The sequence below is a fragment of the Mustelus asterias genome, chromosome 7 (assembly GCF_964213995.1).
Source record: "Mustelus asterias chromosome 7, sMusAst1.hap1.1, whole genome shotgun sequence".
Classification (NCBI taxonomy): domain Eukaryota; kingdom Metazoa; phylum Chordata; class Chondrichthyes; order Carcharhiniformes; family Triakidae; genus Mustelus; species Mustelus asterias.
In genome coordinates this window covers 103,335,817-103,353,557 of record NC_135807.1, presented here as the reverse complement: position 1 = coordinate 103,353,557, position 17,741 = coordinate 103,335,817, and the positions used below count along the sequence as shown (strand labels likewise).

General features: G+C 41.1%; 1 protein-coding gene across 7 annotated transcripts in view; it reads left to right on the top strand.

Moving 5' to 3' along the window:
* Positions 1 to 17,741, top strand: part of LOC144495883 (TPR and ankyrin repeat-containing protein 1-like) — a 112,892-nt gene that overhangs the window by 62,019 nt on the left and 33,132 nt on the right. For 6 of the 7 annotated variants that reach the window (XM_078216610.1, XM_078216608.1, XM_078216605.1 and 3 more), the window contains 5 exons: positions 3,475 to 3,642; positions 3,740 to 3,910; positions 9,426 to 9,671; positions 9,870 to 10,043; positions 14,044 to 16,881. In XM_078216610.1, coding sequence (XP_078072736.1) covers positions 3,475 to 3,642; positions 3,740 to 3,910; positions 9,426 to 9,671; positions 9,870 to 10,043; positions 14,044 to 16,881 — 3,597 coding nt within the window. The remainder of the gene's footprint in view (positions 1 to 3,474; positions 3,643 to 3,739; positions 3,911 to 9,425; positions 9,672 to 9,869; positions 10,044 to 14,043; positions 16,882 to 17,741) is intronic. The other variant, XM_078216611.1, reaches the window with a different exon arrangement.

The window sequence follows — 17,741 nt, the reverse complement described above, 5'->3', positions numbered from 1 at the left end:
CTGTTTTTTCACCTTCCCAAATTTCTGTCCTCCAATGAAGCCAGTAACTCACGTTGGGATACGGTTCCACGGGTTCTATCCTCGGAGGGTATTTATTATGAGTATGTCACACATTGTGCGTCTGGAGTGGTGTGAAAGTACAAAATTCCTTTTCCTGACCAGTTTTTTTTCTGCAGCAATTTGGAAAGGCCGCATTTTGTTCCAAGTTCTATTGAATGCACTTAATCTTGTTCCAAAACAGATAAATGTCCATGCGTGGCTTCCAGTGCCAGGAAACAGATACTGCTCTAGTTTCGCTTCCAGCTCACAACAAAATGATATTCTTTCTCTGACTCACTGAAATCAAGTTACAACTCTAACCAATACCATTGTACTATGACTTCAAATTCCAAAAGAATCCATCCAAGTGAAACTGCAACACAACAATGAATCTAGTTTTAAAATCTTGTTGCATCCACAACTAGCCGGGAAAGATCTTCTGAAAATACACAGCGATCCCTGTTGTAACGTGGGTTTTGGACCTTAAAATTTCTATTTAAATGAAAAACTGCTATTCTGACCACACAATAGAACCAATCCTTTAAAGGCAGTAATTATTATATGAAAGTAGCTTCAGTTTAACTCAACAGTAAAAATAGAAGTTTGTATATCAAAGTTTCTCCAAGGATGTAGCGGGCTACCAGTTCCTTGTAGCATCTTGAATGCTGTTATTGTGTGCCAGAGTCTTGGCCATCCCACCAATACTCTTCAATCAGCTATTTCTCCAGTTCCCTTTTTAAAGTTGGTATTGAATCTCTTTCCACTCTTTCAGGTAGTGCATTTCAGATCAACACTACTCTTAATAAAAATAATTCCTCCATATCACCTTTGGTTCTTTTGCTAATTAATTTAAATCTGTGTCCTCTGGTTACTAACCTTCTGCCAACAGAAATAGTTTCCCCTTATTTCCTCTCTCAATCTCCGTTATTATTTTTAACAGATTTATTAAATCTTCCCTTAAACTTTTCTGTTCTAAGAAGAATAAACCTAACCCGTTCTAATCTTTTCATGTAACTGAAGTCCTACATCCCTGATAACTTACTGGTAAATTCATGTGAAAATCTTTATCCCGATGTTAAAGGTAAGCTTATTTGTTTTTGACTTGCCCATATGCAATATTACATGCGGTGCTAGGTTCAAGAATTCACTGACACCTCGTCAGTAAATCATAAGAGTTCATTCAAAATGTACACCAGCTTTTCAGTTTCATTCGCCCTTTTTCTCTCTCTCTCTGGGTCCTACAATCAAAATGTTGCCAATCTTCCTTCTGTCAGATGTGTCAAGTCTCTCTGCTAGTCTCTCTATTGTTCTTGCACAGTATTATTATTCATTACTCCAGAGAACGCCCAATTACATTCATTGGTTAATTAAACACATCTGCAAAGGGTGGCCGACATTAATTGGTTCCAAGCTCTGATCATGCATTGTTCACGAGTTAATGTGGTCTTCACCAAGGTTAGCTGAGAGCTGGGAATCTCAGCATTTTATAACTTTGTGACATGATATGTCCCAGCAGGGTTTATCCCATGTGAAAATGTTAATAAAAATATACCGTATACAAATGTTATATTAAAAAAAAGTAAAATAAAATAGTGGCTTCCCACAGTGGGTACCTCAGTGTTATTTTCAACATTTTCTTTGAAGAGCAACATCAGGAGTTTAATCCGGTCTAATGGGAAAATACACATTCAGTTCTATCTTATCAATAAATTAACTGGTTTTATTCATCAGAATTTTATGACTTTAACACCATTAAAACATAAAATGTCTTTTTCAAGTATTTTATGATAGGGAACTGTCAACTAGAGTCAGGAAAAGATTGATAGGGTGCTTTTCCTTTGTAAAAAGAAGGCTGACGGGTGACCTAATGGACCTTTAAAATTATTAAAGGTCTTGACAAGAGTGGATACAGAGAGAATGTTTCCTCTTATGGGAAAGAGGTCATTAACAGAGGATAATCACTATGAAATCCAATAAATAACTCAGAAGCAATCCTTCACCTAAAAAGTGGTAAGAATGTGGAACTCGCTACCACGAGAAGTGGTTGAAGCAAATAGCATAGATGCATTTAAGCAAAGCTAGATAAGAATTTGAGAGAGAAGGGATTAGAGGCATACAATGAAAAATTTAAATGAGAAAAGATGGAGGAAGAGGCTTGATTTGAGCATAAATATCCACTGGTTTGATTGAATGACCCTATATCCTATGTAATGTCCTTTGATCTCTGATACCTGGGTACAGGTCAAACCCACACTAATGGGATTTAAATCTACTGGCTGTTAGTGCTATGTTAGATGATTTTGGGCAGTTCCTAATGAGCACAAAACTTCTCTAGATTTGGTACTTTTTGGCAGTATCAGTCATAGAAGTCACAGATGGGCAGTATAAAAAAAAGTGTAAAAGTTGTCTCGGGCTGCTCCTCTGAGCTTGGTACTGAACTAAGTTGTTGGAGTAAAATAGAGTAAGCTTTTAACAGGACACAGGGTATCTGAAATAGAATAGTCCTATTTTTGAGCACTAACCTTGGTGCACATCAAAGATTCAAGGAATGGAATTTTCACAAAGTGTCAGGATCTGACTGAAAACTGGCATTTTTCTCTCCAGGAACAGCCAAGTTTTCTGACCAGATCTTCGGACACTGTCAGAAAACTCACTCTGATGTGGTAGGGCCTGATGGAGCCATCAAGGCCAGCTCCACAGAGATCGAGAAAAGGATGCCCCAATCCGCAAAAATAATAGACTCCTTTCCACACAATGGCCGTGAAGGATATCCCCCCCCACCTCCCCTCAAGCTGCACGGTGACCCCCCTCCCGCCATCATTGACATGTACCCCTCTCCCCACTATGACATCCAAGCAGAACATCCCCAGGCTAGCCCCCCAGCAGTGACTACCTCAGGGCAATCAGGACAATGCCCAGCCTTGGCCCTCCAGGCACCTCCAGAACCCTGGCACGGTCATCTCGACTGGCTCAGTTATCGAAAACCAGTAGTGAATCGCACCGGTGTGATGTTATGCTGTCAGGGTGAAGCATTCCATGGAGCCAAACGCTATGGCATAAAGCCATATTACATTTAAATTAAGTATATCAGGTTCACGCCCTTTCTAGGACAAAACCTGATTATGTTGCCACATGGGGGTGGGGAAGATCTCAAACCAAGATTGTGGCACAAATCCCATTATGGCCCCCACATGAGATTTAGCGGCCATAACAGGATTTGTGCCCACAGTGAATGGGCTCCAAATCTCGCCCAAGGTGCTCAGTGGAATTAAACTTGTCAGCTGTAATTGCAAAGGATTAAATGATTTCCAGTTGCTAATGGTACATCCCTTTTTCCTGTCAGATGCAGTTGAAGCATTTGTTTACTTTCCAGAACCCAAAGGCAATGCTTCAGAAGCGCTCATTTTTTCCAATCACTTGCTGTTTTTGTTATAGCTCAGACCGAAGATGTGCAACTCTTAATACAGTTCGGAGCAAATCCCAGTATTCCTGATAGAAGGAAAAAAGTTCCAACTGATTACCTGAAGAAAAATAAAAACTTTAAAGCAGTCAATTTTATCACTGGATGTTGCTTGGTAACCGTGACAGACCCGGAATTCCAAGGTACCGAGCTGTTGGATAACTGACATCCTCTTTCATATAAAATTAGCTGAAATTGCAGCAGTTGAAAATATTTGTTAAAATTTGATCATTTATGTAGAAGCAGCAAACCATGTGGAGGAGAGTGAATCTTCTTGTGCAGCTGAGACATTTGAAGAAGCTGTTGAACAGTTTGTGCAGTTTTGCAACTCGGAAAGAGAGGAATCTTGTAAGGACTTGTTGGCCCAAGCTCAAGTCCAGGTATTTCTACAACAGCTGTCCACCCTGTCAGGTAGGTCATATTTTATAACTGTAAACCAAACATCAGAACAAACTAAATAATCTGATTTACAATTATTTTTTATAATATCTGGACTTTTTGACTTCTGGTGAATCAGAGTCTGTACCAGTGCCGACCTGGTTGTGTCAACCTGTGTCAGGAGCAGAATACAGTAAGAAGTTTAACAACACCAGGTTAAAGTCCAACAGGTTTATTTGGTAGCAAAAGCCACACAAGCTTTCGAGGCTCTGAGCCCCTTCTTCAGGTGAGTGGGAATTCTGTTCACAAACAGAACTTATAAGACACAGACTCAATTTACATGAATAATGGTTGGAATGCGAATACTTACAACTAATCCAGTCTTTAAGAAACAAAACAATGGGAGTGGAGAGAGCATCAAGACAGGTTAAAAAGATGTGTATTGTCTCCAGACAAGACAGCCAGTGAAACTCTGCAGGTCCACGCAACTGTGGGAGTTACAAATAGTGTGACATAAATTCTGATTCTAGGATCGCATGATAAAGACTCAGGAGGAAAAAAGCAGAAATATTTATGTGAAATAGTGTGACATAAACCCAATATCCCGGTTGAGGCCGTCCTTGTGTGTGCGGAACCTGATAGCCAGGTTCCGCACACACAAGGACGGCCTCAACCGGGATATTGGGTTTATGTCACACTATTTCACATAAATATTTCTGCTTTTTTCCTCCTGAGTCTTTATCATGCGATCCTAGAATCAGAATTTATGTCACACTATTTGTAACTCCCACAGTTGCGTGGACCTGCAGAGTTTCACTGGCTGTCTTGTCTGGAGACAATACACATCTTTTTAACCTGTCTTGATGCTCTCTCCACTCCCATTGTTTTGTTTCTTAAAGACTGGATTAGTTGTAAGTATTCGCATTCCAACCATTATTCATGTAAATTGAGTCTGTGTCTTATAAGTTCTGTTTGTGAACAGAATTCCCACTCACCTGAAGAAGGGGCTCAGAGCCTCGAAAGCTTGTGTGGCTTTTGCTACCAAATAAACCTGTTGGACTTTAACCTGGTGTTGTTAAACTTCTTACTGTGTTTACCCCAGTCCAACGCCGGCATCTCCACATCAGGAGCAGAACCCAGTGGGAACATCATGGGGTGATGTTTTATTTGTATGTGGTGGTGGCTGGGAGCAGACATGAGAGCTGGGGATGCGGTGAAGGGGGGGGGGGGGTGATGGGATGGAATGGGTGCCTTTGTGTGGGGGGTTTGGGGATGAAGGGGGTCTGATGTTCAAGGGGAAAGGGGGTGTTGTTGGCACTGACTGCATGGGGGGAGAGGGAAGGGGGACGGTGCTGGCATTAACTCAGATCCGGTGGCGGGGGTGAAGGTGTGAATGCTGACTTTGATTGGGGTTGTGCGGGAAACATGTGCCTATTCGGATGGGGGGTGGGGGAGTGAATGTTGACTTCGATCGGGGTTGAGGGAGTCCCTGAGACCTCAATGATGGGCTGAGGGGGAGGAGGATCATTCATGTTCTTATCGGGGCACCCAGAAATCTGTGCACCTGGGTTTTGCTGGTGTGTTTAGGCCCTGCCCCCCCTCCATAAAGGTGTGAAACTCGCTCAGCTGTTTTTTTTGACAATGTGATAAAATTTGGAGAAAATGGACCTGTTTCGGGAGAAACACCATTTTTCTCGTCCGAACCTACACTCTGCCACACTCTGGTAAGATCGCTTGTGTTTTTCTGTTCTTATTATCAAAGCGAATAACCTTGCACTTTTGCACAGATACATCTTCTTGCCCACTCATTTAAGTTACCTATATCGGTTACAGACTTTGTGACCTTCTCAAAACTTAATTTTCCTACAGAGCTTTATATTGTTAGCAAACTTGGATACATTATTCTGTGGTTTTATTTGGATTGTAAATATCTGAGCCCCCAGTACTGATACAGTAGAGAAGATTCTTATGAGATAGGAGCTATACATATTTGGAACTAAATAGTCTTATTAGCAACAGATAGCATGGTTTTGTATGAGGGAGGTCATGTCTCACTAATTTAACTGAGTTTTTTGAGGAGATGACAAAAATGATTGACGAGGGAAGGGCTGTGGATGTTGTCTACGTGGACTTTAGTAAAGCGTTTGACAAGGTCGCTCATAGCAGGCTGGTGTAAAAGATTAAATCACACGGGATCAGGGGTGAACTAGCTAGATGGATTCAGAACTGGCTTGGCCATAGAGGGTAGAGATGGGAGGGTGTTTTTCTGAATGGAGGTCTGCAACTAGTGGTGTTCCGCCGGGATCAGTGCTGGGACCTCTGCTGTTTGTAATATATATATATAAATGACTTGGAAGAAAACGTAGCTGGTCTGATTAGCAAGTTTGCGGATGATAAGATTGATGGAGTTGCGGATAGCGATGAGGATTGTCAGAGAATACAGCAGGATATAGATAGACAGGAAAATTGGACGGAGAAACGGCAGATGGAATTTAATCCGGACAAATGCGAGGTGATGCATTTTGGTAGATCCAATTCAGGTGGAAGCTATAAAATAAATGACAGAACCCTCAGGAGCATAGACATACAGAGAGATCTGGGTGTGCAGGTCCACAGATCCTTAAAAATGGCAACACAGGTGGAAAAGGTGGTGAAGAAAGTGTTGTAGGGAAATATCCCTTTACCAGTGCAGAATAGAAGTTGAGTCGCAAATCAAGGTTCAAAGCGTGTCTTTATTGTACAATTGCTAGGATCCTAGGGAGATCCAACATAACCCGCTCCGTAACAGTGGGCTGGTCAGCTCGATCTCAATCAAATCACATCAGCGGTGTATCTTTATAGAGTTTCAAATTCGAGCGGGAACATTTAATTTGAGCGGGAACATTGGCTATATGTGTGTTATCTTATGTATTAAAATGGTCTATCAGTTTAAAAAGTCCCCAGGAAGTTTTATCGATTAGCATTTGTATGGTGTGTGTTCATGTTAATGGGATTACTTGGTCCTGCCCCGGTATCTAAATGCATTTCCCATTATCTTCTCTATGTGTCCTCTTATCTGAATTGATCTTATTGTTTCGTGTCTGTGTTTCCTGCTTGTGAGATTGAGTGTTAATGTCATCCTGTCCTGTTGGATGTCTGGAGTATTTCATTCTAATCTTTTATTTTTATATCTTAGTTTATCAGATGTTTATGTCTGCCTTGGCCGAATTTGTAATATTTCAGTGATAGCTTGGTTTTGATAACCCACTCTATGTCTCGTTTCGTAGAGATCTTGATCGTCCTTGGCCAGTTTAAAATGCAGCTGCGCGCTGTTGCTAGGCAGATTAGGGATCTTCCGTAGTCTTTGAAATTCGCGAGTCTCTCAGCTGTGCAGGGGGGGACCCGATCGAATATCCATCCGGGGGTGCCCCTCTGCATTGTTGGCCCGTTATGAGTGGTGCCAATTAGTCCAATAAGTAAATATGTTTGATGATACAAAATATGGTTTTCTGGAAAATTTCCTCCTTCAAAAGCATATGGCATACTTGTCTTCATTGGACGGGGCATCAAGTATAAAAGTTGGCAAATTATGATACAGTTATATAAAATGTTGGTTGGGCCATATTTAGAATACTGTGTCCAATTCTGGTCACCACACTACCAGAGGAGGGCCGAAGGGCCTGTTTCCTGTGCTGTACTGTTCTAAAGACGTGGAGGGTTTGGAGAGTACAGAAAATGTTTACCAGAATGTTGCCTGGTATGGAGTGTATCAGTTATGAGGAAAGATTGAATAAACTGGGATTATTCTCCCTGGAAAGACGGAGGCTGAGGGGCGACCTGATAGAAGTTCATAAAATTATAAGGGGTATAGATGGGATGAACAGTTGGAAGCTTTTTCTCAGGGCAGAAATGACAATTACAAGGGGGCACAAGTTCAAGATACAGTGGAGATGTGCGGGGGGAGGTTTTTTTACACAGAGGGTGGTGGTGGCCTGGAATGCACTGCTAAGTGGGGTGGTTTAGGCAGATACATTAGCGACATTTAAGACATATTGGGATAGACCCATGAACAGACGGGGAATAGAGGGATACAAACAGTTGGTCTAGATAGGACAACGTGATCAGTGCAGGCTTGGAGGGCCGAAGGGCCTGTTCCTGTGCTGTACTGTTCTTTGTTCTTTCTTTGTTCTTTGATCCATTAGTAATAGCCCACCATTAATAATAGCCCAATCATAAAAGAACCCATTTATTTCTAATCTGTATTTGATTTGATTTATTATTGTCACATGTATTAGCGCACAGTGAAAAGTATTATTTCTTGTGTGCTATACAGACAAAGCATGCCATTCATCAAGAAGGAAACAGGACTTCATGCAAGCTGTGCCCAGCATACCTTCAAATAATCTGTTCTTATTCTGTAACCAATTTTCCATCCATGTTAATCTCATGAACCCTTTTTTTGGCTTGGCACCTTACCAAATGCCTTTTGAAAATATAAATATACTACATGCATGGTTCCCCTGTATCTACCCTTCAAGTTACATCCTCAAAAAACCTGAAATGAGTGTTCACAATTGCTATTGATTTTTATGTAACACCTTCAACATAATAAATTTTCCAAGGTGTTTCAAAAGGAGTGTTATAAAACAAAATATCACACTGATACACATAGGAAATATTGCTTCTGATGATCAAAAGCTTGATCAAAGATTTAGGACATTTAAGGAGTTGTGTAAAGGAGGTGAGATAGGTTAGGGCAGGCAACTGAAGACATGGCCACCAATAATTGAGCTATTAAAATCAGGGATGATGAATGCACAACTCATCAAGATATCTGTACCCCTCTAATTCTGGCTTCTTGTGCATTCTCAATCATGATTGCTCCTTCTTAAAATCTGAAAATGGACATGAAAAACACCGAACTCTGACAAAAACATGAACTCTGCAGTGTTCTCAACAAAATCACAGAATTCGGGTCTTAATGCTTAAGTGTGACAAAGTTCATTAACCCATTCCCGACTTCATTGAGAATGTTGAGAAGGCCCAGAGTTACCCAATTAAAGAGGAAAATGGATCTATGTATTAAATTAGTAAAGATCATGGGCCGGATGCTCTGACCTCGCCCGTGCTGGGATTCTCTGCTCCTGCTGCTATGAACGGAGATTTGGCTGAGCGCCAAATTCTCCATTCCTCTGGCAGCGGCAGAAGGGTATATGAGATTGGAGAATTCCAGCCCATGTCTAAGTTGTGTGCACATTTCACCTTTCTCAATACCGTCAACTAATTTCATGTACATAATTTAAAATAGATGGCCTCATCCACGATAGCCTTCTGTCTAGTACAGCTCTGCTCATTCAAGGAACAACAGTGCAGATGAAGTTTTATTTTGGGCAAGACGAGTCCCAAGTGTCAAATGAAAGTTAACTATGCTTACCATCTTCAGGTGTCTACTGAACTGAAATGTTATCAAAGAGAAAGAAGTACCCGAGCATTTTGATCTTCGTTGTTTTGAAATAACTGTATTTAGCTTCTTGTCTCCAATTGAATAGTTTTCTTCATTGTTTTGCAGAGATTAACACATCTGCTTTATGGGATGTTGAGTGTAAGGTTGCAAGCAGATTGATCAAGCAGCTTCTTCACAGACGTAGATGGCGTGATGCCTTGCTCTTATTAACTGGGAGAAGTAACGAAAAGCAAAACAAAAGGCCTGTTCTGAAATGTGACCTCATGGGTATGGATCTTTGCACCATCATTGTTAATCTTGACCAGCAAGAGAACAGCAAATGGCTTCTGCAGAATTTAATAGACAATGGAGGTTAGTTAAATGTAAACATACTCTTATTCAATAGCTTCCTACATTTCAACAGTGACTATACATTAGAAGTACTTCATTGGCTGTAAAAGGCATTGGACATCATGAAGCCATAAAACACACTATAAATGTAAGTGGTTTTTTTTCTTCCCTCCAATTTTTCCATTGCAGTTACTGATCTAGAATTCCATTTTTTTGCAGCCTCTCCCTGTGGAGTTGGTAGTAAAGAAAGTCCAATGCAGCTGTTGTTGAAAAAAGAGGACTTCGGACTTGTGTATCTCTTGCTAATCAATGGGGTGAATCCGCAGGATCTAACTCTCACTAAAGGCGACACGCCCCTTCATGCAGCAGTTTCTATTGTTCTCGACAAAAAAGGTGTAGCTATAAATGTGAACTCACTTGTGCATTCTAAATCTGCTTCACTAGAATTCTTAAAATAATAATTAAAACAGAAATATGAATAAAGGAATTTAAATGGTTTAGGTTTGATCAAGTGTCACATTAAAGGGTGGTTAAGCAAAATTGAGCCTCATGTAATAGGTGGATCAGTGTCAACTTAGATTTTTAAAAATGGCTTAAGGACAGAAAACAGTGAATTGTGGTAGATGGCTGTTTTTTCAGGCTGGGGAATTTCAAATGGTAATGTTCTCCAAGGTTTGGTGCTGAGATCACTGTTTTTGATAGATAAATAACTTGAATATTGCAATGCACAGTAAATTTTTGAAATGTGCTGATGATATTAAATTTGGAGATGTGGCAAACAATGAGGATGGTACAAATCGACTGCAAAAGGACATAGGCTAGAGTGTGGGCCGATAAGTGGCAAATAGAATTTAATACAGAGAAATGTGAGGTGATGGCATTTTGGTTGATGGAATACGGAAAAGCAAAATAGACAGAATGGCACATTTCTAAAGAGTGTAGTAACGGAGGACCTAGGAACAAAGAACAAAGAAAATTACAGCACAGGAACAGGCCCTTCGGCCCTCCAAGCCTGCACCGACCATGCTGCCCAACTTAACTAAAACCCCATACCCTTCTAGGAACCATATCCCTCTATTCCCATCCTATTCATGTACTTGTCAAGACACCCCTTAAAAGTCACTACCGTATCCACTTCCACAACCTCCCCCAGCAATGAGTTCCAGGCACCCACTACTCTCTGTGTAAAAAATCTGCCTCGTACATCTCCTTTAAACCTTGCCCCACGCACCTTAAACCTGTGCCCCCTAGTAATTGATTCTTCCACCATGGGAAAATGCTTCTGACTATCCACTCTGTCCATGTCTCTCATAATCTTGTAGACTTCTATCCGGTCTCCTCTCAACCTCCGTCGCTCCAGTGAGAACAAACCAAGTTTCTCCAACCTCTCCTCATAGCTAATGCCCTCCATACCAGGCAACATCCTGGTAAATCTTTTCTGTACCCTCTCCAAAGCCTCCCATCCTTCCGGTAGTGTGGCGACCAGAATTGAACACTATGTTCCAAGCGCGGCCTAACTAAGGTTCTATGAAGCGTCAACATGACTTGCTAATTTTTAAACTCAATGCCCCGGCCAATGAAGGCAAGCATGCCGTATGCCTTCTTGACTACCTTTTCCACCTGCATTGCCACTTTCAATGACCTGCGTACCTGTACACCCAGATCCCTTTGCCTATCAATACTCTTAAGGGTTCTGCCATTTACTGTATATTTCCTATCTGTATTAGATCTTCCAAAATGCATTACCTCACATTTGTCCGGATTAAACTCCATCTGCCATCTCTCCACCCAAGTCTCCAACTGATCTATATCTTGCTGTATCCTCTGATGGTCCTCATCGCTATCCGCAAATCCACCAACTTTTGTGTCGTCTGCAAACTTACCAATCAATCCAGTTACATTTTCCTCCAAATCATTTATATATATATATATTATAAACAGCAAAGGTCCCAGCACTGATCCCTGAGGAACACCACTTGTCACAGCCCTCCATTCAGAAACGCACCCTTCCACTGCTACCCTCTGTCTTCTTTGCCCGAGCCAGTTTAGTATCCACCTTGCCAGCTCACCTCTGATCCCATGTGACTTTACCTCCTGCACCAGTCTGCCATGAGGGACCTTGTCAAAGGCCTTACTGAAGTCCATGTAGACAACATCCACTGCCCTACCCTCATCAATCACCTTCGTCACTTCCTCGAAAAACTCGGTCAAAGTCATGAGACACGACCTCCCCTTCACAGAACCATGTTGCCTCTCACTAATACGTCCACTTATTTCCAAGTGGGAATAAATCCTGTCTCGAAGAATCCTCTCCAATAATTTCCCTACCACTGATGTAAGGCTCACCGGCCTGTAATTGCCTGGATTATTCTTGCTACCCTTCTTAACCAAAGGAACAACATTGGCTATTCTCCAATCCTCTGGGACCCCTGCTTCTCTCAGCATTCTGGGATATATCCCATCAGGCCCTGGGGACTTGTCTACCTTAATGTTTTTCAAGAACTCCAATACCTCCTTTTTGATCTCAACATGACTCAAACTAGTTCTCTTTCATTATAGCTTTGAAAGTGACAGGTGATTTATTGGAAGAGTAGTTAGCCAAACATATAGAAAATATAGAAACATGGAAAATAGGAGCACGAGTAGGCCTTTCAAGTTTGCAGCACCATAGCATACTCCGTACTCTCCCCATACCCCTCGAGCCTAGTGAATGCTGTGTAACTCATCTTACACTGTTCAGTGATGAACGTGAGTGAATGCTGTGTTATGACTCTCTTCTTGCACTGTTCAATGATGAACCTTCTTTACCATGTTCAGAGACTAGGCCTCCACAGCCTTAGTGTTAGAGAATTTCACAGGTTCACCACCCTCTTAAATGAAGAGGTTTCTACTCATCTCGGTCCTTAAACGCCTCCCCATATCCTAAGACTATGACCCCTTGTTCTAGACCCCTCGACCAGAGGAAACAACATCCCTGCATCCAGTCTGCCCAACCCTGTCAGAATTTTATACGTTTCAATGATATTCCTCCTTCTTCTAAATTCCAGTGAATAAAGGCCCAGTCAACTGGGGTAGTATTTACTACTCTCTTATTTCAAACTCTCGTGACCCTGACATTTTGCTTGTAGTGTAACTGGTGGGGATCCTGCCAGATCTCTGCCATTTTCCTCAAAGTTCTGCTGGTCTCCTGCCTAAACTCCCAAAGACCACTGTGGAATTTTAAGGTTTTAATCCCAGTTGAGAAATTTCCTAATTTAAGCAGGCACAAAAAAGCTCAAACTTGTACATCACCAAAGAGTTGCCATTTCATGAAAGTGAACCTAAATACTGTCTGTATCATTATGTATTTCTAATTTTATTTTCGGGGGTCTCTTCAAGTGGTCTACCCAATCCCAGAGACAAACTGAATCTTTTTTTGTATATTTATTGAATGTAAAATCAAGAGGCTAATTTGAAACTTCTACAAGACTTTAGCTTGCTTACGGGGTACTTGCTTACAGGGTCTTTGGATTCCATTCCTTCCTTGACCAGGAGGTGCTGCACAATGTCAATATTCTTATTACTTCATTTTAAAAGCAGTCTGGGAAAGTTAACCCTCTTCCACTGTTTTCCCTCCCTGAGCCCAAAATGAGTGTTTAGTGGTATCACTGCCTTAAAGGAGGAAATAAGAGATGGGAGGGCATTTGACTGGAGCAAGGTTGACCTAATCCATTACTCCTACATGAAGTAGGATCTAAGTTAGACTGCTATTTATAGTCATGGGCATTCCATTTTGAGCAGGTTATAAACCTGCAAATAGATCCACGAGGATGTTACTTCCGCTGATAAGGCCAGCATTTATTGCCCATGCCTAATTATCCATGAACCGAGTGGCTTATGAAGGTAGTCAACCACATTGCTGTGGGTCTGGAATCTCGTATAGGCCAGATCAGGTTAAGGACAGCAGATTTCTTTCCCGAATGGAGATTAGGGAACCAGATGGTGTTTCAGAACAATTGATAGTTTTGTGGTCATCATTACCGAGATTAGCTATCAATTCCAGAGTTATTGAATTTAAATTCCACCAGCTACCGTGATCAGATTTGAACATGTGCCCAAAAGTCTAATGCCTTTACACAGAGGATGTTTGGAATGTAGAATTCTGTGCCACGAAGCATTGTTGAAGCACAGTCTATAAACACATGAAAGGAATTAAATAATTGTTTTTATAATAGGAATTTTAAAAGTGTTAACAGTGTGAGCAGGAGAGTGAGTTTAGGTTCGGTGATTTGTAGTGGAAAACACATTCTTGCGTTTTTTGTACATTCTATGCTATAAATGCCATTTGTGTGGATTGACTCTGGACTGTTGGCATGTCTAATTAGTGTTAAAATATTTTGTGTTTCCCTTGCAGATGAGTTTGGTTTGCACATACTGAAATATCTGTTGGACAAGTACAGCTCTGATGCAGCTAATTTTCCGTATCTCAATCCCAACTCTCAGGATAACAATGGAAATACCTTGCTGCACATTTTATTTCACAAACCCTATTCTAAAAATCACGAAGAAATTATCGATCTAATAACCAGGTTTGAAATCAACAGCAAGATAAAAAACAAGGAAGGAAAACTCTTTACGTACAAAATTAAAAAAGATGATCCACGGTCCACCATGTGGAATAAAGCAATATCACGAAATCGAAAGAAGAGAGAACAAAATGACCAGAGTCAAAAGTCACGGACTTCAAAGAGTGTGAAGAATGCAGTGGGCAGAAAGCGACTTTCTCACCAGAAGGCTGAGTCTTTAGAGAGTTCACAGCCTGATGAGCTGCCTCACCTTAATGGCTCCTGTGAGGCTTCTCATCAAGTGGATGAGCCAAGCATTGCTTGGACTTCCGAAGAAATCCTAGTGAATGAAATTACCAAAATGATCCAACAACTTAATGTGATTGAGACATCGACGGAAGCAAATCCTTCCAATCTACCCTTTGCCAACACTTTGTTCAGTGGTTCAACTCGGACTTCGGAGACGAGAGCTTTAATTCTTGAAACTGGCTCTTTGCAAAATATTGACAATCTTGACGCTGTAATGTTGAATGGGGCCACAGAAGATTCAGACTGTGATACAGTGCAACAAGATCCAAGACCTGAAGAAGTGACTGATTTACAAGACCTGGATTTTGATAATATGACATGGGAGATTGAGTGTACATCAGAATTGCTAAAAAAGCTCAGTTGCCGAGACGTTCCACAGCACATGAAAACAAAAACTGTGAAGGTGATTCGGCAACTTGGCAATGGAGAGTGGACTCAGAGCCTCCAGAAACCACTCAAGCACCTAAACTGCCCCATCAAGCTTTACGAAGCTAAACTTGACAAAGGAGCGAGAATGCTTTGGGAACTAGCAGTGGACTTTTCCCCTCGCTATAGTGAAAAGCCAGAGGTGATTTTTCAATCAGAGCTTTCTTTTCACCCTCAAGAAAGAGTCACAGGAAGGGTATACAGTGAGATTATTCGAATCTGGGATATCATCCTAGACCACAATAAACTCAATCGTGCATTGGATATGATCTGTAGTTCTTACGACCGTGGGCAAAACTGCATCCTCCGGAAGAAGCTTAAAGGGATAACCAAAGCTGTGCTTACCTCAAATTTAAATGTCCAAAAGAGAATCCCATTGATCTTTGTGGAATGTGTTGATTGGAAACAACGAAAAGAAAAAGTACCTGAATACTTCCCACCTGCTAGTGCAGTTGAGACAGAGTATAACATAATGAAGTTTCATAGCTTTAGCACCAATATGGCTTTTAACATCCTTTCTAATCTGGAGTCGAGAGTTGAGTATCCTTTTAGGGTGGGAGAATTAGAGTATGCAATCATTGACCTTGTCCCTAAGCCATTACAGGCAATCATTCTGATTGGGCGAAGTGGAACAGGGAAGACCACTTGCTGTCTGTACAGACTTTGGAAACGTTTCCAACTCTACTGGGAGAAAACACAAGTTGGAAACCCTTGGTTGGTGCGACAGGTCTGGCATAAAAGGAAAACAGAAGCCAAGGAGGATGGTGAAAAGGAAGCAGCAATGATAGATGGCAGGACAGATTATTCTGATACTGTGGATGAGGAAAAGGATTTGGAATTTGTGGACCAGAGCTGTGCTTTGGATCAGAATGGAATAGCATTTGATGGCTGTGGCAGTGAGTTAGCAAATGGCCATGGAGATATGCTGGTGAATCCAGGTAGTGCTAACAAGCTTGAACACCTGCATCAAGTCTTTGTTACGAAAAATCATGTCCTGTGCCAGGAAGTCTTGAAAAACTTTATAGAGCTGAGCAAATCCACCAAAGCTACAGGTCACTTCAGACCTCTAGAGCCAACGTTTCACAAACTCCAGGATATTAAGGATGAAAACTTCCCCCTGTTCATAACCTCAGAACAATTGCTGCTGTTAATTGATGCATCCTTGCCAGACCCTTTCTTTCCCCGAAATGAAGACGGCAGTCTAAAAAGGATAATTGTGGGTTGGTCTGCTCAGGAAGATATGACAATACCAGATTTAGGAGAAGAGGATGAAGAAGAGGAGTATGAAGGAGAATTTCTGGATGATGAGCGTAGGATTGCAGAGGTTCATGCCAAAGAATTTGATCCTCGTATCTTTGTGACCTATGAGGTATTTGCACGGGATCTTTGGCCCAAAATGGTAAAAGGCAAATCTCACTTCAATCCAGCCTTAGTGTGGAAGGAAATCAAATCGTTTCTAAAGGGTTCTATTGAAGCTTTAAATAGTCCTCAAGGTTCCCTCACAGAAGAACAGTATATTAAATTGGGAAAGAAGAGAGCACCAAATTTCCAAGAGGACAGAAGTGAAATCTACCGCTTCTTCTGCTTGTATCAGCAGATAAAGTCACAGTACAGATACTTTGATGAGGAAGACGTGTTGTACAGCATATCACTGCGATTATCCAAGTCAGATGAACTGCCATGGTCTATTCACGAACTATATGGGGATGAAATACAGGACTTTACCCAAGCGGAGCTTGCCACCCTCATGAAATGCATCAATGACCCAAATTCTATGTTCCTTACTGGTGACACAGCTCAAAGCATAATGAAGGGAGTTGCTTTCCGCTTCAGTGACCTACGTTCTCTCTTCTATTATGCCCACGATTCCAATCAGAATGAAAATAAACAGTGCAATGTAATAGTGCCAAGCAGAATATACCAACTGCATCAGAACTACCGATCACATTCAGGTATTTCTTTCAGACCATTGTTTGAAAATTATTGAGCTGCAAATGAGTATATAAAATCTTTCTTGTAGGAAAAGAATAGAACTTTACAGATTTTTGTCCACTGAACCTTCATAACTAAGTTTATTTTTTAAGTCTGGAATTTTGATTCTTCCTTTCTAAACATTTACACCCAAGATATTGAGGACCAAAACTACTTGCCATTCTACAAAACTGGCTTTCCAGTTTATCTGCATGTTGTTGGTTTAACTTATTCTAATTTTGTAATCCAGTTTCCTTGATTATCTCTCAGTATCTGATTTGTTCTCAATGATAACTGCTTTACTATGACCAAATGCTTTCAGGGTTTGATGTATGTTTATTCCCAAACATTTTTATTTACACGTTATGCATGTCAAAGAATCTTAGAATTTCTACAGTGCAAAAGGAGGCCATTCAGCTCATCGAGTCTGCACTGACTCTTTGAAAGATATATCTCCTGGCCTTAAAATTGAAAAAGGTCTGTAGGATTTTTTTTTAAATCAGTGTTTGCTATTTTACTTGCCCATTGACATGAGTCTGGGGGTGGTTGTTATGTGATTTGTGCTGCATGACTGATTCGACAACCCGTCTTTATCACAGCGGAGTCCATGTCAGTTTGATTAACAGCTCCAAGTAGTTATACTGTCTTTGATGTCGGGCTATGAATATAAATGTTTGTTGTTACAAGAGATTAAATAGTTAAAGGAATTTGAATGTAGTGAATGGATCTTTTTCGATGAGAGGTTGTTTTTGGGTTGGCATGGATGGGGCAAGGGGAGTGTGTGGTGGGGTGAGGGCTAAGGTTGCTTTGTTTTTTTACAGCTGGCACATCGTGCCAGAGC